Raw genomic sequence first — 26,861 nt, forward strand, 5'->3', positions numbered from 1 at the left:
AAGGACATGGTTACTTTCATGAAGTTTCAAATTTCAAACAAGCTCTATCACTAATGTCATAAAGAACAGACCAAAAATGAAATGTCTCCAGTTGAACCAATCTGAAAATACTTCACACAGTTTTACACATTATTTGGAACATATTATTCTGAGTAATCATATACAGATGTAGATCCATTTATAATAATGATTTAGATGTCAGCAAGGAATTGTCCTGCCTGAATAAATCATCAGAAGAAGGTGAATCTAATGAGCTAAATTTTCTTTTATAGAAAATTGAGAGCTTGCGAAATTATTTCTGTTTTAGTAACTTGACCTAATTGTCTATTGTTGAAACAGTTCTCTCTTTAACAAGAGAGCCATTTAGAATGAATATATGATAAAAAAAACAATTTTTTGATTCAAAGTATTACATGTATAGAATTCTGGTGTACCGTATATAATCTTACATTATATTTTGGTCTGGTAAAAATTGGTCCGGTCTGGTAAAGCATGCGAGTTTACCAGACCGACTGTCTGGTAAACTCTGAGCTTCATTCGTATAGACTGTTGTTCAAAGAATTTTGATATGTCAAAAAACATGCCCTCCAGGGGCTAGGCCAGTTTTTCTTATATGGCTATAAAGTAAACTTTGAAATCTTCTTCTCTAAAACTGCTGGTCCAATTTCAAAATAATAAGTTCTGCTTGACCTAGGCCAACCAATTTTTATGCCCCCACCACTTAAAGAGGGGGGCATATAGATTTGCCATTGTCCTTCTGTCCGTACGTACGTCTGCCCCGAAAAGTTTGTGTCTCGGATAACTCTAAAGTGTTCATATTACAGACTTGAAACTTCATAGATATATTATTCAGGGTGTGAACTTGTGAACCTGGATATTTTCATCTGCCCAAAATTAATATTTATTGAGTAATGGGCCTTTATTGTGTGAAAATATGGCATTTTTGACAAAGCGGAAGTGGGGGCATCTGTGTCCTATGGACACATTTCTAGTCTACGTAAAAAAAATATTTATCCTTGTTTGTCTGATTACAATGGTTTCACTATACTTAGATCTTTAATATTGACATTACAATCAAGCAAAGAAACTTTTTATGAGTTGTTAGGTATAAATGCCACTATTGTCTACCATGTGTGTTGCACACTTATTCGGGCGCATTTGCCCCGCTTTGCCGAGCTCTTGTTTGATTTAGAAAGTTTGGTTAAAGTTTTTCATGCATGGCCTTTACTCGGAAACTATATATGCTTTACACACTTATCCGATGTCAGCATATTACCAAGTAGGACAAGTCCCATATCTCTTGTACTTTGAATGAACTATTCCCCCTTTGAGTCAAAGTGCCAAAAAGTCGAGCTTGCTGTCTTACGGACAGCTCTTGTTTTGTCATATAATGTATAAAATCATTCAGCACAAATTGTTTGTATGTTTCCAGTCCACTTCATGTGGCATATAGAATTGTCTGCCTGTCCTGTTCGTCTATGAGTCAGGAAATTTGTGTCATGTCTTCAAAAATTATATTGTAACTTTACAACAACCTTGATCTATTATGGACCAAGAATTAATTAAAATGGGCATTTTCCTTTCTATTTAGGTAATGGGGTTTTTGTGAAAGAGTACATTCCAAAGGGATTGCAACTTTTGGAGTACATGGGGAAGTTGAGAAGCTGCAGTCCTAGTGATGGTGAGGAGGATGAGACTTACAAGTATTATTTTCATAACAACGGGAAAAAAATGTAGTGAGTATATTATACATTAATTGTGTAGTTTTAGGAGACATAAAAACGTAGCACAAAATATTTAGTCTTGTGTAATATTTTTAACTGCATTCTGTTTTGTTTTTCCTATCATTCTAAGGCAAAAATAAATTCAGTGTTCCCACTCGTATTTTTTTCTGGAAGTAAATGCACCCCCTAGAGTGAATTTATGGGGGTGCAAGAGCATTTTGGGGGTACAATACTTTAGCAGGGCTTGATTTAAAACACACTCATTGTGTACTGAATTTTAATATCAAGCTCTTTTTAAAAAGAATGAATTATGTTTCTTTATCAAGCATTGGCAATTTGGAAATTTATTTTGTTTTCAATTGCCTTATTTTTAGCTATACTGGCCAAAGGCCAGAGAGCTTATGCCGTCACGCGGTGTCTGTTGTCCGTCCGTGTGTGCGTGCGTCCGTCCGTGCGTGCGTCCGTAAACAATTGTTTGTTTATGCTTTAAAGTATTTAGTTATGATCTAATCTCAATCAAACTTATACAGAAGTTAGATATCCATAAGAGCTCGGTTCCATTTGAGAACCAGCCAGATCTGCCCATGCATGACTGGATTATGGCCCTTGAATTTGTCAAAATTACAACAAAACAGCTTGTTTATGCTCTAAATTCTCCATTTCTTATCTGATCTTCACCAAACTTATGCAGTAGATAAATATGCGTATGAAATCAGTTTCTTCCGAAACCATTTAGATTCGCTTATGAACAACTGGATTATCTCCCTTGAATTTGTCGAAATTGCTATAAAACAGCTTGTTTACGCCGTTTAATTAAGCCTTCATTTCAAATCTGATCTTCACCAAACTTTTACAGAAGTTACATGTAGATATGCATTCGTAGACCATCCAGATTGGCTTAAGAATGACTGGATTATCTCCCTTGAAATTGTTGAAATTGCTATTAAACAGTTTGTTAGTGCAAAAAAGTCTACATTTCAAAACAGATCTTCACCAAACTTGTACAGTTGTTAGATATCTATGAACAGGACTAAACGAACCAAGCCAGTAGAGCACAGGCCCTCATGGGCCTCTTGTTATGGAGTTCCAAGACATTTTACCTCCCATACTATAATGTAATACGGTATGCTTGTTTAGCTGTATATACCTATCATTTACAATGCAGGAATTGAAAAAAGTCTGAAATAATACTGGTTCCCATGATACCGAACACATGCCGGTGCCTGAGTTAACCTAAGGGTCGCGAGTTTTACCATACCTAAACGCCCGGTATAATTATGCCCCATCATATAATGGCCGGGGCATATAGTGTTACCCCTATCCGTCATTCCGTCATACCTTGTCCGGAGCATACCTCCTGAACCACAACATTTAATACTTCACAAATTGGTATGTGAATACATCTTGGTGAAGTCGAGTGTCTGAGTACCAAAATTAGGTCACTGTGACCTTGATCTTTGACCCATATCATAGAAAAACTTTGTCCGGGCTATATTTCCTCAACTATATGCCCTAGAGACATTAAACTTGGCACACTGATACATCTTGGACAGCAGTAGTGTCATGTACCAAAATTAGGTCATTGTGACCTTGACTTTGACCCATATGATAGAAAAACTTTGTCCGGGCTATATTTCCTCAACAATATGCCCTAGAGACATTAAAATTGGCACACTGATACATCTTAGGAACACGGTGTGTCATGTACCAAAATTAGACCACCTTGACCTTGACCTTTGACTCATATAATAGAAAAACTGTCCGGGCTATATTTCCTCAACTATATGCTCTAGAGACATTAAACTTGGCACACTAATACATCTTTGGAAGAAGGTGTGTCATGTACCAATATTAGACCACTGTGACCTTGACCTTTGACCCGTATAATAGAAAAACTGTGTTGGGCATATCTCCTGAACTATAACAGCTACTACTCCACAAATTGGTATGTGAATACATCTTGGTGAGGCGGAGTGTTGCATATGAGTCATTGTGACCTTGACCTTGACTTAATAGAAGATCTAATAATGGTGTGTCTAACTTTTGATGGAGTGATGACCCTATTTTAAGTTCAGCATACAGCGGGACATTTGTGTACAATGGTCACATTCTAGTTTTTGTATTATTTCCTGTGTAGATAAAACATGACAGCCATGTTGAGTTCTCCCTGTTTTCTACTATTATCGCTAAATCTTTATTGATATTTGTTTGTTATCTTTGTTTATGCGACGGAGGGCTCTTTTGACACGTTAGACTGGGTTTTATAAACCAATCATGTCGTAAACCAGTCTAAAGGACTACATCATTACGAGTACAACCAATATCAACCTTGAGAAGTAAATTATATAGCGCACGTCATGCTCGGCTATTTCCGACAATGTTCTGATAGAATATGGAATATTCCACTCCAACCAAGTGCTCAAGCATGCCCACAATTACCAATCAGAAACGTGACACGTTTTTAGGAATCTGAAAACCCTGTTAAGGTGACAAGATAATTTAAAAAGTAACTGCTGTGATTTATGGCTGAAACCAGTAGCCTGCTATAGATGGTTTACATTTTTTTATGGGTAAAGATGCATATTACTCTGATAATGCTAAGATTTGGAAAAGCACCATTATCATTCTCAAAAAGGGGGGAACATATTCCTGGCATATTTAGGGGATATTAATATATTAATTTAATATGTTATGACTTTGCATAATGACTTTGCAATAGTGAGGTAATTTGAATAAAATAGCATTGTATACATGAAGGTCTTTACCTATGTACTTTTAACAAATCTATTCAGTCCAGACAATGAAATATGTTTTAAGAACAAATGTTCTTATAATACTCCAAACTTGAGTACTTATCAGCACAACCTCTGTAATATATTGATATGACAATATAACATAGGATTTGTTTGAGGGAAAAAGATCGGCATAAGTACTTACAATCGAACCTGTTTAAGTGGCCACTGAATACTGAGGCATTTGGTGGTCTTAAAGACAGATGGTTACTTAATACATAATGGAAGTAATGCAGAAAGCTCTCAAAAGCTTTTCAAAACTTCTTGTCTGCATTAAGCGGTCACCTGTCATTAATAATCGATGCTGTTTTTAATGGCCACTCATGACAGGTTTGTATTTCTTTTTATATGCCCATTCAACTATTAACAAACATTCTGTCTTGATGTTAACTGTTTGCCTTTAGAAGTTCCCTGTTGTAGGACCCTAGACAAAGATTGGTAAAGCATTCATCACAAAAAATAGCAATTCAATTAACTGGAAGATTGAATATATGTTCAGTGTTGCATAAAGTAAAAAAAACCTTTTTGTTAACATAGATTACATTGGAACTAAACTGTTCTTTCAGTATTGATGCAACTAACACCAAAGGTCTTGGCAGGATGGTTAATGACTCGGCTAAACCAAACTGTAAGGTAAAAAAGATCATGACTGACAAGCCACGGTTGTGGCTGTATTCCATAAAAGACATACACCCAGGAGAGCAGCTTACCTTTGACTATGGTGTAAAAGATGCTCCATGGAGAAAGCGAAAGGTAATGACATTTTATTATCTTGGAAAGAGTTTGCTAGCAATCTAAAATACCTTCCCATATATTGAGTGTTTTTATTGAGGGAGCAAAGACATAGCCGTCCTTATGTCTGTTGAGTGTATGTGTGTGCGTCCATGCGTGCCTCTGTGCGTCAGACCGACCTTGTGGGGGCTGTAACTTCCTTGCTGATTGAAGGATTCTTAAATAACCTGGCACAAATGTACACTGTCATTATCCAATATGTCACATACAATAACCAGGTCTCTACCTACCAGGTCAAGGTCCCAATTGAGGTTAAAGGTCGAATTTGAGACAAAAAGCCTTGGCCAGTCTGTTACTTCCTTGCTGATTGACTGTTTCATTTTGAGGACTTTAAGAAGCACACCAGCTGGTAAGTCCTCGTGATGTTGCCATTTGTGTGTGTTGTTTAGAGGACTTAATGCAACTAGTTTGGATATAGATGCAAAGTAACACTCAGATTGAATGTTTAAACAAATAAAGAAGAACATTGCAAGAATGAGTGAAACGATATTTTGAACAATGCAACTACCACAAACTATGGGTCTAAACTGTTCTTAATCCTTTACTTCATGAATATTTATTTTGATACTCTACCCACTAAGATAAGGCCAGTTATATTTATGACAGTAAGAATAGCCTAAGGTGCAAAATATCAAATACTCAAACATTGTAGACCCTGATCAGACAGCTCCTCCAAAATCTGGATCTATTTTGTTTGCAAAAAAGCATAACAAGACATAGGCATTGAATGGAAGGGTTAAAATAAAATTTCAGACAGTGACTCTGCCCCCAAAGTAGATGTAGGTCATGATGACAGTGATGATGGTGACGATGATTACGACCAAGATGACAGAGAGGATGACTTTGGAGTACGTAAGAAGAAACTAAAGATGGCTTCTACAAGTACGTCAAAACCAACAGTAAAACCCAAACTGGCAGCAGCAAAAACAGAAGGAATGGCAACAAATACCATTACTACAAAGCCAACAGGTAAATATAGTCTAAATTTGTCAACTCAAACACTGGTTGCTTAGGCATCCTTAGTAACTCAAACTCAATTTGAGCAAATGCTCCATTTTTATGCCCCCTACCACTAAAGTGGGGGGCATATTGTTTTTGCCCTGTCTGTTTGTTTGTTTGTGTCCAACTTTAACATTGGCCATAACTTTTGAAATATTACAGGTAGAGAGTTCATATTTGGCATGCATGTGTATTTCATGAAGCCTCACATTTTGCGTGCAAACATGTCAAGGTCAAGGTCATCCTTCAAGGTCAAAGGTCAAATATATAGGTCAAATTACCAAGTTTAACATTGTCTTTAACTTCTAGTCTAGATAGAGACTTCATAATAGGCATGCATATGTATCTCATGAAGCCGCACATTTTCAGTGCAAACATGTCAAGGTCACCGTTCAAGGTCAAAGGTCAAATCAAGGTTAAACGTCATTTTTGTGACAAAACACTGTGGGGGCATTGCTGTTTCACAAACACAGCTTTCTTGTTCCCATTAGTTTCAAAAGTCGTCTGCTACAGAGGCGTGAAAAGGCGTTTCTATGTGGTGAATGGTTTAAACAACAACTGCCAAGATAATTACTTTAAATAGTGCTTACACAAAACAAGACTGTTTCATTTTGAGGACTTTAAGAAGCACACCAGCTGGTAAGTCCTCGTGATGTTGCCATTTGTGTGTGTTGTTTAGAGGACTTAATGCAACTAGTTTGGATATAGATGCAAAGTAACACTCAGATTGAATGTTTAAACAAATAAAGAAGAACATTGCAAGAATGAGTGAAACGATATTTTGAACAATGCAACTACCACAAACTATGGGTCTAAACTGTTGGTTTGGAAGCCACAGTTCTTAATCCTTTACTTCATGAATATTTATTTTGATACTCTACCCACTAAGATAAGGCCAGTTATATTTATGACAGTAAGAATAGCCTTGGGTGCAAAATATCAAATACTCAAACATTGTAGACCCTGATCAGACAGCTCCTCCAAAATCTGGATCTATTTTGTTTGCAAAAAAGCATAACAAGACATAGGCATTGAATGGAAGGGTTAAAATAAAATTTCAGACAGTGACTCTGCCCCCAAAGTAGATGTAGGTCATGATGACAGTGATGATGGTGACGATGATTACGACCAAGATGACAGAGAGGATGACTTTGGAGTACGTAAGAAGAAACTAAAGATGGCTTCTACAAGTACGTCGAAACCAACAGTAAAACCCAAACTGGCAGCAGCAAAAACAGAAGGAATGGCAACAAATACCATTACTACAAAGCCAACAGGTAAATATAGTCTAAATTTGTCAACTCAAACACTGGTTGCTTAGGCATCCTAAGTAACTCAAACTCAATTTGAGTAAATGCTCCATTTTTCCCATTAGTTTCAAAAGTCGTCTGCTACAGAGGCGTGAAAAGGCGTTTCTATGTGTTAAATGGTTTAAACAACAACTGCCAAGATAATTACTTTAAAATAGTGCATACACAAAACAAGACCGTTTCATTTTGAGGACTTTACGAAGCACACCAGCGGGTAAGTCCTCGTGATGTTGCCATTTGTGTGTGTTGTTTAGAGGACTTAATGCAATTAGTTTGGATAAAGATGCCAAAGTAACACTCAGATTGAATGTTTAAACAAATAAAGAAGAACATTGCAAGAATGAGTGAAACGATATTTTGAACAATGCAACTACCACAAACTATGGGTCTAAACTGTTGGTTTGGAAGCCACAGTTCTTAATCCTTTACTTCATGAATATTTATTTTGATACTCTACCCACTAAGATAAGGCCAGTTATATTTATGACAGTAAGAATAGCCTTGGGTGCAAAGTATCAAATACTCAAACATTGTAGACCCTGATCAGACAGCTCCTCCAAAATCTGGATCTATTCTGTTTGCAAAAAACATAAAAAGACATATGCATGAATGGAAGGGTTAACATAAATGGTGTTGTTGCCATTTGTGTCTGTTGTTTAGAGTACTTAATGCAAATAGTTTGGATATAGATGCAAAGTAACACTCGGATTGGATGTTAAAACAAATAAAGAAGAACATTGCAAGAATGAGTGAAATGGTTCCATGATGTTTTTATGCGTTGCCATATAATGGCCTGGGAATGTAATGTTACCCCTATCCGTACTTCTGTCTTTCCATCGTTGTACCTTGTCCAGAGCATATCTCCTGAACCACAACCACATCATTTATGCTTCACAAATTGGTGTGTGAATACATCTTGGTGAGGCAGAGTGTCGCATTCCAAATTAGATCACTGTGACCTTGGCCTTGACCTGTGACACATTCTAGTTCTAAATGCATTTTCTACTGCAACAGTTCTGACCCAGATCAGATGTCAGGCGACCTACTTCTTATCAGAATTTAATCTATCTGTCATTCAGATGCAATGATATTTGCCCAAAATGGCAATATTGAAAGAAATAAGAAATAGATACAGAATGATGTTACAGTTTGTTTAACCAGATCAACTGCTTAGATAATTAGGGCCCCACACCTTCCATGAAGAACTCTGGTTGTCATAGCAATGAAAGTAAGAAACTACTTCTCTAAAACGATTGGTCCAATTTCAAAATAATTTCACAGAAATGATCCTTAGTAGGTTCTCTACCAAAGTTGTTCAAAGAGTTATGATAATCAAAAAACATGGCCGCTTAGGACAGGGCCAGTTTTCTTTATATGGCTATATAGAACACTTTGAAAATCTTCTTCTCAAAATTTTGGTCCATTTTCAAAATAATTTCACATAAATGATCCTTGGGTGGACCTCTCTACCGAATTTGATTGAAGATTTATGATATTTCAAAAAACATGGCCACCAGGGGCGGGGTCGGTTTTCCGTATATGCCTATATAGAAAACTTTGAAAATCTTCTTCCCGTAAAGCTGGTTATTTCTGCGGCCATAATATTTTGGGGTTTTTGTCAAAAACTAGAAATAACTTATTTTTGCGGATTATTAATTCTGCGTTTCATGAAAAGGGAGTGATAAATTTTTGCGGAACTAACTCTGATTATGGTTGTTATCGATCTGCACGTTGCTGTTTATCAAATTCTACTTTCGATTTCACTACACTTACGATACGGCCTGTATGGCCTAAACCCTGAGAACCAGTCGGCGTTTTAAATATCACTGTTGGCTTTATCGGGACCTAAAGAAACAAAAGTTACTGCAAAACTATGTTTGATATCCAAAAGGAAAGCTACCCGGAATATATATACAAAATAAATGCGTCTCAAATCAAACCAAATGTAGTATACAAAACTGCTTATAATTATCTTAAAGTTATTCTGAGAGTCGCGATTACTGGTATAATGTAATATATGCTAACAGCTTGTATCCGAGGCATGCACCAAGTAAGTTTCAGGGACCACATCTTCTCTTTAAAAATCGCAAGATGTAGGAATCACCTTGTCCGTCCAACGCTTTCTTGCTCGGTCAGTCAGTCATATAATATGAAAACTTTGCCATATTTTCTTAACTATATGCCCTAGAGACATTAAACTTGGTGCATTGATAAATCTTAGGAAGGAGGTCCGTCGTGGTCCAGTATTATGTTATTGTGACCTTGTCCTTGAGCTTTGACCCATATAGAAAAACTGTAACTGGGCAATAACTCAGCATTACCTACAAGCAACAAATCTGGTGTGTGAATGCATCTTGGTGAGCCGGAGAGTTTAGTACAAAAAGGAGGTCGCTGTGTCCTTGACCTTTGACCCATAGATATATTTTTATCCGCACCATATTTCCTACATGTATATGCCACACAGTGGGTTTGAACTGTATTCAATGTGGGAAAGAGAAAGGCACCTTTTATTGACAAAATGTATGTCTTAATAATTTCACTACTTGGAACAAATGCTACGGTGTGGACGTATCAATCACCTTCAGTGATAGTTCTAGTTACACCTAGTCGGAGTATTGGCCCGTTATTACACCTAGCCATAATGTTGGGCATTGCGTTCGACTGATCAGTTTTTACCTGCGAGGATATTCTTACCTGCGTGTTAAATAACTACGGACATTTTATACTGCGGAATAAATGTTTGCGGTTCGATAAAGGGACTGCAGAATAGCAGAAATTTGAGCCCACAGAAATTACCAGCTATACGGAATCCAACACCACTAGTCCAATTTCAAATTCATTTTGCTGAAATGAACCTTGTGTGTCCCTCTATAAATGTTGTTCAAGGTATGATGATATATAAAAAAAACATGGCCGCATGGGCGGGTCAATTTTCCTTATACATCTTTTATATACAAAGAGTATTTGCAATGGTTCCTTTGAACCCCTTAATCAGGTGAGTGATATAGGATCAACATGGTCCTCTTATGACAGGTATTATCAGTGCGTCAAATAGCATAGATCTTGATCTTAAGCTGAATAACTCAGTTTCTGATCTAGATCCAAGGTGTTTGATAAAATTCCTATGCTCAGGGCAAAGTAATGAAGGGGTTAGTATTTCCTGTATTTTATCTTTTTAGAAGATACTGAGAGCTTGGTAGCTTCCAGTACAGACCAAGAACAGAGCGACAGTGAACTGGACAATGGTGATTTTAAACAAAGCATGGCCATTCAAGGTATGTGAGGAACACTTGCTAGAATTTAACCTGTAAATATTACACATGGCACTAGTCTTTGGTGCAAATTTAGGAAACGTCAAAGGGTAGCTTTATTTACTAGCATATTGTGAACAAGTAACATACCATATTCATTTTAATAGACGCTCATGCTCTAATAGATGCACCCCTGGTTTATGCAGAAAAGATATTAAACAGGGCTCGAATTTAACTTTGCGGTTACCAACAGAGTATATGACTGACGATTGTCAAACTCCTAATTGATTTGACATTTTCGCAGGGAAAGCTATCTATACAAAATTAGATAGCAAAATATGTTCTAATAGTATCTACTTGGTAATCTCCGACAGTAATAGGTGTAGCTTTTGAGGCAGTGTAATTGGTATTTGTAAATTGTGTAATGTATGAGGAATTCATCAGTAGAACGTCCTCATAATGTTGAAGTGTGTGACAATAAGAAGTCACCATTTAGACAGAGTATCTGACATTTCAACGCCTCCTTGCATCAATGAATTGCTGTCTTTCCAGGACACTTATTTCTGCAGTTGTATGATTTTTCTTACTTTAATGAAAAAGTTGCAGATGATCATGACATTTTTGCAGACAAGAATTGCAAAGCTTGAAAATCATTTAACCAACCATTTATCCATTTCTTTACAGAAGCCAATGATGAAAGGTGGTCTGATGAAGATATAAGTCTTGAGGATAGTGGTGATGAATATATACCCCCTGTGAGCAGTGACTTTACATACAGTGAGGAAGACATTGTGGATGCTGATGCCCAATATAAAGAACAGTTAGATGAGTCATATAATGCTGAAGAACATGTGTCGGACAGCACAAGTGATTCTGATGTTATTCCTATAGAGCAGGAGTTAGTAAATAAGTTGACAAAACCGAATTTAACTATAATGCAATCAAAAAAGAAAGAGGATGGCACTCGAATATGGGACAAAAAACACTGTTGTCAATACTGCATGAAGTTGGTGGCAAAACTGCCCCGACACTTTGAGCAAAAACATAAGCACGAGTTTGAGGTGGAACAAGTTCTGTCTCTTCCGAAAAAGTCCCCTGCCAGGAAAGAGAAGTTGCGAGAATTAATGAATGCTGGAGACTTTTTACATAATAAGAATGTGATTGCTAAACAAACAGGAAACTTGATCCCTTTCAAGAGACCAAAAGAAGAAGATTCAAGTAGGGCTAGCGACTATGTCACTTGTAGCCAGTGTTTGGGCTTGTTTTTAGGACGTGATCTCTGGAGACATGCCAAACGATGTCCAAAGCAAAATCGCACTGCAAGAAAACAGAAAAGGATCAATCACCAGGCAGCTGGTTTAGCATTGATGCATTCTAATGATTTTAGTAAGAATGAATCGTTCAAAACAGACATTGTAAACAAGTTTTCATCTGATGAAGTATCATTTGTTGCAAGACATGATGAGCTGATAGTAAGGTTTGGAGAAAAGCTGTATAGTAAACATTCGCAGCAGCCACATCAGCATCAATACGTAAGACAGAAAATGAGAGAAGTGGCTCGTCTACTTATGAATGCAAGAAAATCTGATGGAAACATTCACAACTTGATGGACTGTGTTGATCCTGTAAAGTTTCCATCTATTGTTGAGGCAGTAAAAGTAACATGTGGTTTTGATGGAAATGGCAAATACAAAGTTCCATCACTGGCTCTTAAGATTGGACACTCATTGAGAAAATGTGCCAATATTTTGAAAAACCAAAGTCTTGTTACAAGGAACTCAAATTTGAAGGAGAAAGCCAATAGTTTCTTAGAACTTTGTGATGGTGAATGGGCTGCTGAGGTTTCTAGTGCTGCGCTGCAGAATTTACATGCGGAAACCTTCAACAAACCAAATAAAATACCAATGGCAGAAGATTTGAAGAAGCTACATGATTATCTTAAAGCACAAGCAGACACACTGCAAAAATCACTGACAGAGTTTGCGGACAAAGACCACTGGAGAGAACTTGCCAATGTGACGCTTGCACAGATTGTTCTTTTCAATAGAAGAAGGGGTGGTGAGGCAGAACGCTTGGAAGTTTCCCAGTATTTGAAAGGAACCCAACAATCAGTGAAGATGCAGGCAGAAGTGGCCAGTTGCCTGTCGCCATTTGAAAGGCAGCTTGCTGAAAATATGAAAAGAATTGAAATCAGAGGAAAACGTGGTCGACGTGTACCAGTCTTACTTACAGATAAACTTCACCAGCAAATGGAAATTCTTATGAAAACAAGAGAAGTAGTTGGAATCAGCACTAGGAACATTTATGTATTCGCAAGATTCGGAGATGCTGAATTTCCGCTTAGAAGTTCTGATGTGCTGAGAAAATTTGCTTTGGAATGTGGTGCAAATAACCCAGAACTCATCACTTCCACTTCTCTTCGGAAACATGTGGCCACAATTTCTCAGATACTCAACCTCAAAGACAATGAGTTGGATCAATTAGCCAACTTTCTTGGTCATGATGTGAGAATCCATAGGGAATTCTACAGATTACCAGAGGATACTATTCAACTTGCTAAAATTAGCAAGCTTCTTGTTGAGTTAGAGAGTGGAAAAATTCAAAACCATGAGGGAAAAACTCTGGATGAGATTCATCCAGATGTTGAAGGTAAGATTGTCAAAATATTCTGATACATAGATATATGGCAAAATCTCCATTTTCATACTGTAAAGTCTTGCTATATTGACCACCTTAAAAGACAATCACAAGGGATGATTTTAGACAGGTGAACTTTAAATGAAGGTCAATAATAGTCCAGAAAGCTCCTGCAGGATCTTTCTGCTCTATTTTCGGTCTTCTTTTTGCAACCACCTGCACCAAAAGACTGCTACGCATCTACAACAAGTGGTCACTTTGAAATCTCAAACATCTGCAACCATGTCTCTGTAAGGGGTCAATAGATTTGCATGAAACTTAGTCGAAATATTAATTATGATCATAATGGAAGGATAGAAATCCGCCGGAGCATATGGTAAAGGTGAGCTATTGTGACCGCCTCTTGTCTGATGTCCGGCATCTGTTCACACTTTTTATGCCCCCACCACTAAAAGAGGGGGGTGGGGGGAGGCATATAGATTTGCCATTGTCTGTCTGTACATCCGTACGTCCAGAAAAGTTTGTGTCGCGCGTAACACAAAAAGCGTTTGTACTTCAGACTTGAAACTTCATAGATATATCATTCAGGATGTGAACTTGTGCACCTGGGTATTTTCATCTGCCCGAAATTAATATTTACGGAGTTTTGGGCCTTTATTTTGTGAAAGACAAAGCCTATGGACACATTTTCTAGATTCCTCTGAAACTGCTCTCTTGAACTTGATTCAACTTTGCATATTTGTTCCTGAGGTGTTTCCTTTAAAAGTTGTTCAAAGAATTCCATTCCATAAAGAACTCTGGTTGCCATGCCAACTGATAAAAAAGTCTTTAACAATCTTTTCAAAAATCACTTGACCAGATTTGACAAATATTTGGCACAAAAAGTGTTTAAGTGACTCTCTACCAAGATTGTTCAGATCATGATAATGTCGTATTTTTGGTTAATTTTTTTATTAAAATTCTCAGTAGCCATTCAAGGTAGAGCTTTGAAGCTTCTTATAGTTGTCTGACATCATAATAGCAACAAACGTCCACCATAGCTGAGTGCTTAGAGCTTACGGGTTGGGAGGTCCGTGGTTCAATGTCCCCAAGCCGGTCAAACCAAAGACTTGCAAATTGGTAATAATGACTTCCCTCCTTGACGCCCAGGATTTCGGGTTAGCATTACACTGGTTCGTTGGGTGTCAGAATAATTTGACGGGCCAGGTTTCAGTCCCAGGTGTACCTCATAAGTCACCAGGAGAGTTGAAGTCAGAGGTGAGGAGCCGTTGTCGCACTCTCCTGACCTTCTGACCAAAACCACAGAACCATGCAAAAGTGCCATACGGTGAATGCAAACAACATAATAGCAACAAGAGTGCCATAACTCATGACTGCATTTTGTCAAAGTTATGTCCCTTTTTTTGTCAGAATTTCGGTTACCATTCAAGGTAGAGCTTTGAAACTTCTTATAGTTGTCTGACATCAGTGTTGCAACAAGAGGGGGGCAAGTTCTTACCAGGTGTGGTCTGGATTTAATCTTTGTTGTCATATAATCAAATCTTTAAAAGCTCTTTAACCTTTTACTCCATAGATATGCCTATTGACTCCTCTGTAGCAGAAGACTTTTGAAGACAGTGTGGGAAATGGAGCATGTGATCATAATGATTAAATGCTCCTTTTCCCACAATGTTTGCAAAGCCATTCTATATGGTTATCCTTTCTCCAAGATTATCTTCCTATCCATCATTTACTTTCATTGTGAATTCCCGTGCCAAAAAAGGTTCGCTAAAGCTAAGCTAAAAGCTGTGCTAAAAGCACAGCTAAAAGCACAGCTAAAAGCACAGCTAAAAGCTTAGTGGTATTGGCCCGAAAAAGCGCAGCTTTTTTTTATAAAAAACGCAGCTTTTTGGGGAAAAAACAATACAGCTGCTGCGCTAAAGCTATGCTTTTTTGCCAAAATAGCTTAGCTAATTTCTTAAAAAAGCTCAGCTCTTGGTGATATTGGGCAAAATAGCTAAGCTATTTTTATGAAAAGCGCAGCTTTATGGCGGTATTGGCCCAAAAGCTAAGCTTTTTGATGGAGCTGCGCTTTTTCTTAAATAGCTAAGCTAATTATGAAAAGCGCAGCTTTATGGCGGTATTGGCCCAAAAGCTTAGCTTTTTCTAAAATAGCTTAGCTAATTATGAAAAACGCAACTTTATGGCGGTATTGGCCCAAAAGCTAAGCTTTTTGATGGAGCTGCGCTTTTTCTTAAATAGCTAAGCTATTTTATGAAAAGCTCAGCTTTTTGGCGGTACTGGCCCAAAAGCTTAGCTTTTAAAATAGCTTAGCTAATTATGAAAAGCGCAGCTTTTTGGCGGTATTGGCCCAAAAGCTTAGCTTTTTCTAAAATAGCTTAGCTAATTATGAAAAGCGCAGCTTTATGGCGGTATTGGCCCAAAAGCTTAGCTTTTTCTAAAATAGCTTAGCTAATTATGAAAAGCACAGCTTTATGGCGGTATTGGCCCAAAAGCTTAGCTTTTTCTAAAATAGCTTAGCTAATTATGAAAAGCGCAGCTTTATGGCGGTATTGGCCCAAAAGCTTAGCTTTTTCTAAAATAGCTTAGCTAATTATGAAAAGCGCAGCTTTATGGCAGAATTGGCCCAAAAGCTTAGCTTTTGGATGGGACTGTGTTTTTTCTTCAAAATAGCTTAGCTAATTATGAAAAGCGCAGCTTTATGGCGGTGTTGGCCCAAAAGCTTAGCTTTATGATGAAGCTTTTCAAATAGCTTAGCTAATTTAGCGCAGCTTTTTAAAAAAAAAACGTAGCTCCTATTTTCATCAAAAAATACCACAGGTGAAGAAAAGATTTTACAAAAAAACGCACTAAATACACACTTGAGTGTATCTAAAGTGCATTTTTTAACAAAAATATACGCTTTAAATGAAATTAAAAAAAAAAAAAATGCACCAAGTGTGTTTAAACCCTGTTATATAAATATATTGAACCATCAAAAATAGAACACATTTGAATAAATACATAGACATTTTGCTTTATTTAAATTTCCTAAACATGAGTTTGTGTTACATATATTGTTATTATTTCATATTTAATTTTACATGACACCTTGTAACTGGACATAATGTATTTACAGACAGACAAACAAGTACATATTTGTCAAAATTAGCAATAATAAAATAACCTTTTACTCAGTGGCAAAAATAATTGATAGAAAATCATGAAACTGTTAAAGCTACAAATTGGAAAATGACAGTCTCAAGGATCTTTTGTTATATTTTTGTCAAATCTAGAGATTCCTGACAGCTCTGGAATAAAACAGGGTATCATATTTTAAATATGTAATGACTTTATTAGTACTTAACTTAAATTGATTGACCCAAATTGGCCAGTTTCCAATAACTGGTAAGCCATGTGGCAGATGGCAGTTTTATGACACCTCCAAAAACCAACATTTGTATAGCATTATAGGTGCTAGTGTGCATATGTATGGAAACATGGCAATTTCAGCTTATAATATGTTAATATGATATTAACATATATATAAGGATGAAAACAAGTGCATCTTCATAGAGTTTTAAAACTACGTAAATCTACTATCTGGGACCAATAATCCTACATCCGGCTACTATCTACAACAGCATTATTATTTATTAAAATATGTGCACTAGATTGAAAGTTGACAAATAAAAGTCCCACATGTAGTCAAGTGTCATAACAGTGAAATTAACAAATGAAATAAAGAATACATACCATGACCTGAGTGCTTTCACATGTCAGTTTATCACAAATCATCCAATAGTGGTATGTCATGTTTCTAATCATAGTTCATATTTATCTGATCTAATGATCATTATTTTACTTCACTAATTCCTTTACTATTAATTTGTTTTAATTGGTGTGAATTCATTTATTAATTAAAACATCATCAAAATTCTTTTAATGAAATCCCAACAAAATGGCTACCAGTAGCTTTGATTTGAAATTGGCTCCCTAAATGCTGAGATTTAATTGGTCATTGGTACAATCAGATAAGATCAGGCTTATCATGCATGTTGTAAAATTGGAAAGGAAATGACAAAGAATTTGGTAGTGGCATTACAAGAAATTTAAGGAATAATAATTCTATAAATGTTGTTATTACATGCAATTGATTATTGCCTATAAGTAAAATGTGTTCTTTTGATTTAAATAAAAAATATAATATATTTTTGATTTTTAAAATAATCTTTCTTTTTATTTCATTATTTTATTTTATTTTAGTTTGAAGGTATATTGATCAATAATAAAATGCTTATTTACTGATTGATTGATTGATTGATTGATTGATTGATTCATTCATTCATTCATTCATTCATTCATATTCTTGTATTTATGTGTATATTTCATAAATGTTAACTTTATTACACAAAGATACTACTTTGTTTTACCTAAACTAAAAGATGCACTTCTTAGTAAAAAGATACACTTAAAATGCACTCTTTAATGACAGTAGATTATCAATAAAACTAAAGATACTTTTAAAAGGGATGCCAATAAAAAAAAAGATGTATCTTCTGTTCCTGCCAAAATATTTATGCCAAAAACTACAGAATAATGTGTCATAAATAAATAATAAAAAAATGAATTTCACAATATAAACCTTTGTTTTTCTCCAAAAGCTTAGTCTTTTGTTTGAAAAGCTTAGTCTTTTAAAGAAATACTAACCCAATTTTAATTTTGGAAAAGACGCAGCTAATATGAAAAAGACGCAGCTTTTCTAAGAGGCAATCTTTTACCTAGTCAAAAGACGCAGCTTTAGCTAAGCTTTGATTTAAAAAACGCATCTTCATAAACAAAAAGCGCAGCTTAGAAGAAAAAAACTCAGCTTTTAGAGAAAAGAACATAGCTTTTGTGCAGCTCTTTTTAAAAAGCGCAGCTTTGAAGAAAAAGCGCAGCTTTTTAGAGAAAAAAACATAGCTTTAGCTAAGCTATTATTAAAAAGCACAGCTTTTGCTAACCTTCCTATAAAAAACACAGCTTTTGCTAAGCTTTTTCAAAATAGCTTAGCTAAAAAAACGCAGCTTTTTGAAAAGCATAGCTTTAGCTAAGCTAAAGCTGCGCTTTTTAGAAAGCTGAGCTTTTTTTTTGGCACGGGTTAGTCTAAAAATACCATATGTAGTAATCAGTTCAGGGTTGAAAGGAATGTTTTATGTCGTAGATTCAAACTCAGATAAAGCCCCATGTTATATTTTCAATTGTTTTGGTTCTCATAAAAAGCACAGTGTTATGCTGTCAAATTATTTGGATATCAGATAAAGCCTCATGTAGTGGAGGCATATAGGGTTGCCCTTGTCTGTATGTTTGTCCGTCGTACGTACGTCTGTCTGTACTTCCGTCCTTATGTCCTAAAGATTTTGTGTGATCTAATTCTTGAAAAGTATTGCCCAAATTCTCACCAAACTTTACACACATGTTTGTGACCACAATATCTTGATCAAGTTTGACAGCCATGTAAATCACTTCAGTTATTTTGGATGTACGGCCTTTTATTTGCAAAAGTATGTCGATTTTGACAAAGTGGAAGTGGGGGCATCTGTGTCCTATGGGCACATTTCTAGTTTAATCTCAGATAAAGCCCTGGCTTTTCTTTCACAAAGTGTCTTGAGTCGAGATCGTGCTCGAACTCAGAATTTCAATCTCAAATATTAACCTCATGTGATTTCTGATGGTGAAATTTTGAGTTTGAGCACGATCTCGACTCAAGACGCTTTGTGAAAGCCGTGCCAGGATCACAGATAAAGCCCCATGTAATATTGTCAAATGGTTTGGATCTCGGTTAAAGCCCCATGTTAAATGGGCTTTTGTCTAGATCCAAACTGTTTGCATATAGGTCATCAATGGGCAGGAAAATTTGCCACTTCTGTGCACAATTGGGGAAAATGCATGTTACAGATCTTTCTATTGTTCCAGATCTTCAAGTAGAAATCCCGAGCGCCGAGTCCTCAGCTGATGGAGAGACAGATGGAGTTCCATCGAGAAAAGGTGATTTAGAATTTGAAAATCTCTTTCTATTTGCAGCTCCGAGTATGAGTTTTTATGCCCCCACTTCTAAAATATGGGGGGCATATAGATTTGCCTTTGTCCGTCTGTCCGTCCGTTTGTACATCTGTCCGTACGTCAGTACGGCACAGTAATTTTGTGTCTCACATAACTCTAAAAGCCTTTGTACTACAGACTTGAAACTTCATAGATATAATATTCAGGGAGTGAACTTGTGCACTTGGGTGTTTTCATGCGCCCAAAATTAGTATGTATGGAGTTATGGGCCTTGGTTTTGTGAAAATATGGCATTTTGACAAAGAGGAAGTTTGGGCCTCTGTGTCTTATGGACAGATTTTCTAGTTAAAAATTTGATGCTTAAAGTAAAAAATGAAATAATTGTGTGACAGATAATGAGATTTTGCTTCATTTTGAGGACTGTAATAAGCACAGAAGCTGAAAGGCCTCATGATGTTGCAGCTGATGAGTTGTTTAGAGGACTTTATGCCAACAGTTTGGATAAAGATGCCATATAAGACTCAGATTGTTTGTTTAAACAAATAAAGATGAAAATTGCAAGAATGAGAGAAATAGGTCCATCAGAACCATGATGTCAGGGCTCCAGATAGGGTGTGTATTTAACATGCTAAAATCTTCACCAGTATTTCTTCACTATTGTTAGAATCATTTTGAAGAGACCATTCTTCTGAGTGGTGACAGTATAGGGTCTTGTTAAGAAATATTGAAATTTTGTAAAAATTGTATTATTTATCTGTAGCTGATTGTTGAATATGCATTGTTTACAAACAGTTTGGACCCATATCAGATGCCCGATAACTTTTTCTAAGCTTATCTTTAGATGGGATGTATTATGTGAACATCCAAGGCGGGTGGTGGGTGTTTGGCGGGAAAGCTTTGTCACGGGTAATTTTTGGACAACCGCTTATCCAATCCTCATCAAACTTTACACAAGTGTATGTTGCCATAAGATCCTGTGTAAGTTCGATACTCATCAATATCCATCAAGTTTCTACAGACTTTAGGCCCTTTATTTGTAGAAATTACTTACAAAAGACTTTGTCACAGGGAATATTTCGAGAACTGCTTATCCATTTCCCATCAAACTTTACACACATGTATGTTGTCATAAGGTTCTGTGCAAGCTTGATCCTCATTACTATTCATGAAGTTTCTGCAGAGATAAGGCCCTTTATTTGTTGAAATTATTTAAAAAAAGACTTTGTCATGGGGCTTTTTAGAGAACCGTTTATCCAATCCTCATCAAACTTTACACATATGTATGTTGCCAGAAGATCCTGTACATGTTGGATCCTTATTAACATTCATCAAGTTGCTGCAGAGAAATGGCCCTTTATTAATTGAAATTAATTAAAACTCAGGAATTGTTACAGGGCAATATTTTTGGAACCTTTGCAGATACAGACTTGATAATTGGCTTTCATAAAACCCTTCATTGGTTTGGTAACTCTTTTTAATTAGTCCACTTGAATTTAGATAATTTTGTTGCCAGATGGGCGTATTTTGTGTTTTGGCACTCTTGTTCTGATTAGCATTTAATCTTTTGTCACTCAGACAGTATATTTGCATTGAAATTTGATCTGGATGGCAAAAATGAAAGAAATAGATATTCAGGTTGTTGCAGTGTATTGAACAAGATCAACTGCTTAGATGATTACTTTAAATAGTGCTTGCACAAAACAATACTTTGCTTCATTTTGAGGACTCTATTAAGAACACCAGCTAACATGTCATCATGATGTTGCTATGTTGTTTTTTTTTGGTTTTGTTGTTGTCGTCCGTTTCTGCCAACTTTGAGCTAATTGGACTTCCCAGAGAGAGGGAAGCTGATACAGAGGAACCCGGGCAAGGCCCTACTCATTTTGAAGGAGCCCTCTGGTTCTTTAACATGCCCAGTGTATAGCACTGATACATGGGACCTCGGTTTAAAGTCTCATCGAAAGACTGGTCAGGTGGGGGATCGAACTCATGACCCCTAGATCAAGTGTCTAGCATCTAACTAGTCAATTCTCCCAAGGTGTGAATGAAACGGTAAATGCATGGGAAACTCAAGATTTTAGTACGCTAGGCAGCCAAGCATTGCAAGAGAGGCCCTGACAGTCTCATGGTGGAGGTTTAATTCACTGACTGAACACAAAGAATAACGGTAAATCAGAACTCTTAAACTCATTGTAGACCCCTGATCTGGGTCAACAATGTTGGCCAATGTCTATTTACTGAATAGGGAAAACAGACGTTAACAACAAAAACAGTCAAATAACCATTTTTTTGGGAATTGTGTTCCCCATTTAAAATGTTACCCTGTGGGACGGGCCTCTATTTAGCTTTTCTTGTACGGGTGCAGGGTCCGACTGTCATGTTTTTCTCAAATTTATGGCGATAACAGTTTAGTCATGCTTGGGTAAATGTCTTTAAGGCAAATAGTTTGGATATAGATGCAAAGTAACACTCAGATTGGATGTTAAAACAAATAAAGAAGAACATTGCAAGAATGAGTGAAACAGTACCATGATGTTTTTATGCCCCCCAAAAAGTGGTGGCATTTAGAGTTGTCCGTCCGTACGTCCGTCTGTTCGTACGTCCATCCAGAAGATTTTGTATGGTCTAAATCATGAAAAGTATTTGTTTAATTCTCACCAAACTTTACACACATGTTTGTGACCATATCTGGATCAAGTTTGACAGCCATGTAAATCACTAGTCATTTTGGAGTTACACGTAACAGCCCCTTTATATTTTGTGAAAATATGGCATTTGTGACAAAGTGGAAGTGGGGGCATTTGTGTCCTATGAACACATTTTCTAGTTCTAAATGCATTCTCTACAAACAGTTTGGACCCAGATCAGATGCCAGGTGACTTACTTTATCAGAATTTAATATTTCTGTCATTCAGATACTATTTGCTTAAAATGGAAATAATGGAAGAAATAAGAAATAGTTACAGAAGGTTGTTACAGTTTTTTTAACCAGATCAACTGCTTAGAGAATTACTTTAGTGCTTGCACAAAACAATGCTTTGCTTCATTTTGAGGACTTTCATTAGCACACCAGCTGGCAAGCCCTCATGATGCAAACAGTTTGGATATAATATGCAAAGTTAAACTCAGTGCAGAGGACATTTCATCTCGGTTGAGCAATCTTAATCTTTACAGTCTGAACTTTTTACCTTATATGTTATTTTTATACTCATCCCCAATTAAAGCATCTAATGATATGGCAAAATGTCTAATGAAAAAGAAAAATGCAAAATTTGAATAGTTTTGAAAATGTTGTGGGATTTGAGCTTGTGCTCATTGTAAGCAAATGCATTATTTCCCACAATATTTTCAAGTAGCCTTCATCAGATGCCTGAAAAGGCGCTTCTATGAGGTAAAGGGTGACGCAATTTTTTATCTCTAATTGATGTCTGCTTTATTTTGGCAAAATTTCTTATTTCTTTCATTATTGCCATTTTGTGAAATGGTTTGGATCTCAAATGAAGCTCCATGTTATACTATGAATTGGTTTGGATCTCAGATAGAGCCCTATGTTATACTGTCAATTGGTTTGGATCTCAGATAAAAAGCGACATTATACTGTCAATTGGTTTGGATCTCAGATAAAGCGCGACATTATACTGTCAATTGGTTTGGGTCTCAGATAAAGCGTGATGCTATATTATCAAATTATTTGGATCTCAGATAGAGCCCCATGTTGTTTTGTCTATTGCTTTCAATCTTAGATAAAGCCTCATGTTATATTGTCAATTGGTTTTGATCTCAGATAATACGCGATGTTATACTGCAATATTATTTTGATCTTAGATAGAGCCCCATGTTATAATGTCAAATTTTGGAATCTCAGATAAAGCCCCATGTAATATTGTCAAATGGTTTGGATCACAGATAAAGCCCCATGTTATATGGGCTTTTGTCTAGATCCAAACTGTTTGCATATAGGTCATCAATGGGCAGGAAAATTTGCCACTTCTGTGCACAATTGGGGAAAATGCATGTTACAGATCTTTCTATTGTTCCAGATCTTCAAGTAGAAATCCCGAGCGCCGAGTCCTCAGCTGATGGAGAGACAGATGGAGTTCCATCGAGAAAAGGTGATTTAGAATTTGAAAATCTCTTTCTATTTGCAGCTCCGAGTATGAGTTTTGAAAGAAAAGTTATTTGATGCCTAATGTTAAAATAAAATAATCGTTGGACAGATAAGTGGATTTCTGGATATTTACTCTGTGAATTGTAAAAAAAAAAACTTAATTGTTTTCTTAATCAAGGAGAAGCAACACGTCTTTATTAAAACTTTATTGAAATAATTATGTTACCCAGTTTGTTTAAATACCTAGATTACAATTTGCAGTTTCTCTTTTAAGAAAAACCTTTAGGGGTAGATACATGTACTTCATTCCATAAAAAAGTTTATCTGTTGCACTGGAAATGTAGATATCCACAGAAATTATATTGTTACTAGAATTGTTGAGGTTAGAGATATTAAAAATGTTTGATTATGCAGAGTTAATTTGGTCTTTAAATGGTACCATCTGCGCATGTGTGTCGAAGTTCTGTAGTGTGTGCATCTGTCTGCATTTCTGTGTTCCAATTGTAACACCTACATTCCTTATCAGATTTTCATATCATCAGGAAAAAAAACTTGTTTACATAAAGACTATGAGTTGTGCCACATGCCAATGTCAGGAGCTCAAAGGTCAAAGTAACTATTCAATGTCAAATTACATACATTATTATCTACATTTTTGTGTCTGGTCCGGAACTCCTACACTCATGTTACAGTTTTTAATACATTGGCACAAATGTTCTTTATGTGTTTAGCCACATTCCAAGAGGTGACTTAAAACTTGTCCAGTATGAGAATTACCAATCAGACGCTTCTAAAATAGTTCTTTGAATGTCTGATTTATCATGTTTGAACTTTCAACATATAGTTGGTAAGACTTGAAAATGTACTTGAATTTAAATCTGACCTATCAGATGTTTTAGAAAATGTTTCTCAGTCAAACAGTTTTATAAACACCTAAGGCCATATTCATAAAGCTCCTAAGGAAAATCTCAAACTTAAGTGAAAATTTCAAATGCAGATTTCAGTTTATTTTCAATTATACTTCAATGAAACGTTGCATGCTTTTGAAAATTACGTTTTTTCACAAGCATGCAGTTTCATTGAAGTATTGTGGGTAAAAATAGAGAAATCTGCATTTGAAATTTTCACTTAAGTCTGAGATTTTTCTTAGGAGCTTTATGAATACGGCCCCAGACCTCATCTATTCTTGTTCTGCTATATTAAAATTTTATCCCTTTTTATTGAACGTTTTGGATAAACTAATGGTATTCACATGTCCTCTACCTATAGCTCCAAGGTCAATGTCGCAGCAAATTTAGGTATTATTTTCATTTGTTCTATAACCGTCCCATATTCTTTATCCCATTTTCAAAATATTGTAGGCTATAATCATAAGCTGAAGGCGTGTCTGACACATGACCTTTGATGATCTATCCAAGGTCAAGGTCACTATTTACAGATTTATAAACGCTTTAGACTTCAATTATTTCTCTGTTTATTTTGTAAAAACTGAAGCATTTCCATTTTCAGTCACTTGTAAGAAGAAAAGCACTAAAAGGACCATGTGGTCGGAGGAGGAAAAAAAGGCTGTCCATCAATTCCTGGGAAAGTTCTTCGTGAGTGCCAAACTCCCGGGGAAGGCACTATGCCTTGAAGCTAAGAGCAAAGCGGCAGTGCTGAGCCATCGTCCATGGCAACAAATCAAATTCTATATTAAAAACCATAAAGTGGTGTGAGATTCACAATACATTCAACAATTGGACAACCCAGTTTGATTGAACTTCGATGACATAAGACAATACATTTTATTGTGTGTAACACATTATTCAACAAGAATTTCAGTCAAATATGTCATATTAAACCATAGGAAGTGTTATGTACAAAGGTGATTACTTTGGCTCCATATTTTATTGAATCATCCCCTTTTATGCTTTTTCAACTCATTGTACTTATTTCTAGAACTATCATACATCAGTCATTAGGTTTTGGTAACAATGGAGCTTGATTAAAATCTTTCCTTAATATGCTATTTTTAGCTCCCCTGAGTATGCACATGTCAGGTATTGTGATCGGTCTCCATCCGGCGTATGTCATACGTCGCATGTTCACTTTTCAAACATCTCCAAAACTACAGGTCCAATTTCAAACTAATTTCACAGAAATGATTCTTGGGTCGACCTTTACCAAAGATGTTCAAAGAATGATGATATCTCAAAAAACATGGCCACCAGGGGCAGGCCAGTTATTCTTATATGGCTATATAGAAAAAATTGAAAATCTTCTTCAAAACTACTGGTCCGATTTCAAAATAATTTCTCAGGAATGATCCTTGAGTGGACCTCTACCGCCAGTTTTCCTTATACACCTATATTGTAGAGAATTTTTGTAATGGTTCTTTGGTAGCCCTTTTATCAGGTGAGCGATATAGGACCATTATGGTCCTCTTGTTAAACTAATCCACGATGAAAGCATCTGACAAAAACTAATAAAATCAATTTGAAATGAAAATGCCTATTTCCAATAGCTTTGCAAACTTTGTGGGAAATCAAACAATTGCTCATTATGAGCAAATACTCAATTACCCACATTGTTTTCAAAGGTCATGCAATACAGATGCCTGAAAAGGTGTTTCTATGAGGTAAAGGGTTAAAACGGTGTAATACATAGAGGATCTTACATGAGTGTTTATTCCATATCATTTTTAGCTCGTCTGTTTTTCGAAGAAAAAAAGTCGAGTTATTGAGATAGCCTTGGCGTCGGCGGCGTCTGCGTCTGCGTCGGCGTCCAAAAACTTTAACCTTACCTCATAACTCAAAAACCGTTCAACATTTTCAAATGAAACTTTGTACACATGTTCCTAGGAATAGTACGCATATCTATACAAGGTCACATAACTCTGGCTTTACTTATTTTTGAGTTATTCCCCTTTTTCGGACTTAAAAACAGACGAGCGTTGGCACCCACTCTGCGGTGCTCTTGTTATGAAACGAGTTGACTAAAAAGCATGACACAAGCCTTGGCGAGTGTCATATGGTTTTAGTCAACGAGTTTCATAAAAATGATATGGAATAAACACTCGTGTAAGATTCTTTTTATAACATTAAGAGGAATTTTCGAAAAAAAAAATCAGTTAAACACACTAGACAAATCGTCATCCGTATAGGTTTTTGCCGTTAAAGGAGGGAATAAAAATGCGATGTCATATCAACATCCTGAATACAGCTACGTCATACGCAAAGTCAGCAGAT

At 36.3% G+C, this 26,861-nt stretch overlaps 1 protein-coding gene across 1 annotated transcript; it reads left to right on the forward strand.

Moving 5' to 3' along the window:
• Positions 1-1,591: 1,591 nt before the first annotated feature.
• On the forward strand, positions 1,592-25,635 carry LOC128222991 (uncharacterized; the record flags this gene model as incomplete). The annotated part of the gene is given in 9 exon segments (XM_052932210.1): positions 1,592-1,736; positions 5,083-5,269; positions 6,062-6,277; positions 7,369-7,584; positions 10,797-10,892; positions 11,553-13,517; positions 19,440-19,511; positions 23,567-23,638; positions 25,144-25,635. Coding segments are annotated over 8 exon segments (2,859 nt in total). The 3' UTR covers positions 25,350-25,635.
• Positions 25,636-26,861: the final 1,226 nt, after the last annotated feature.

This window comes from Mya arenaria, chromosome 17 (genome assembly GCF_026914265.1).
Source record: "Mya arenaria isolate MELC-2E11 chromosome 17, ASM2691426v1".
Taxonomy (NCBI): Eukaryota; Metazoa; Mollusca; class Bivalvia; order Myida; family Myidae; genus Mya; species Mya arenaria.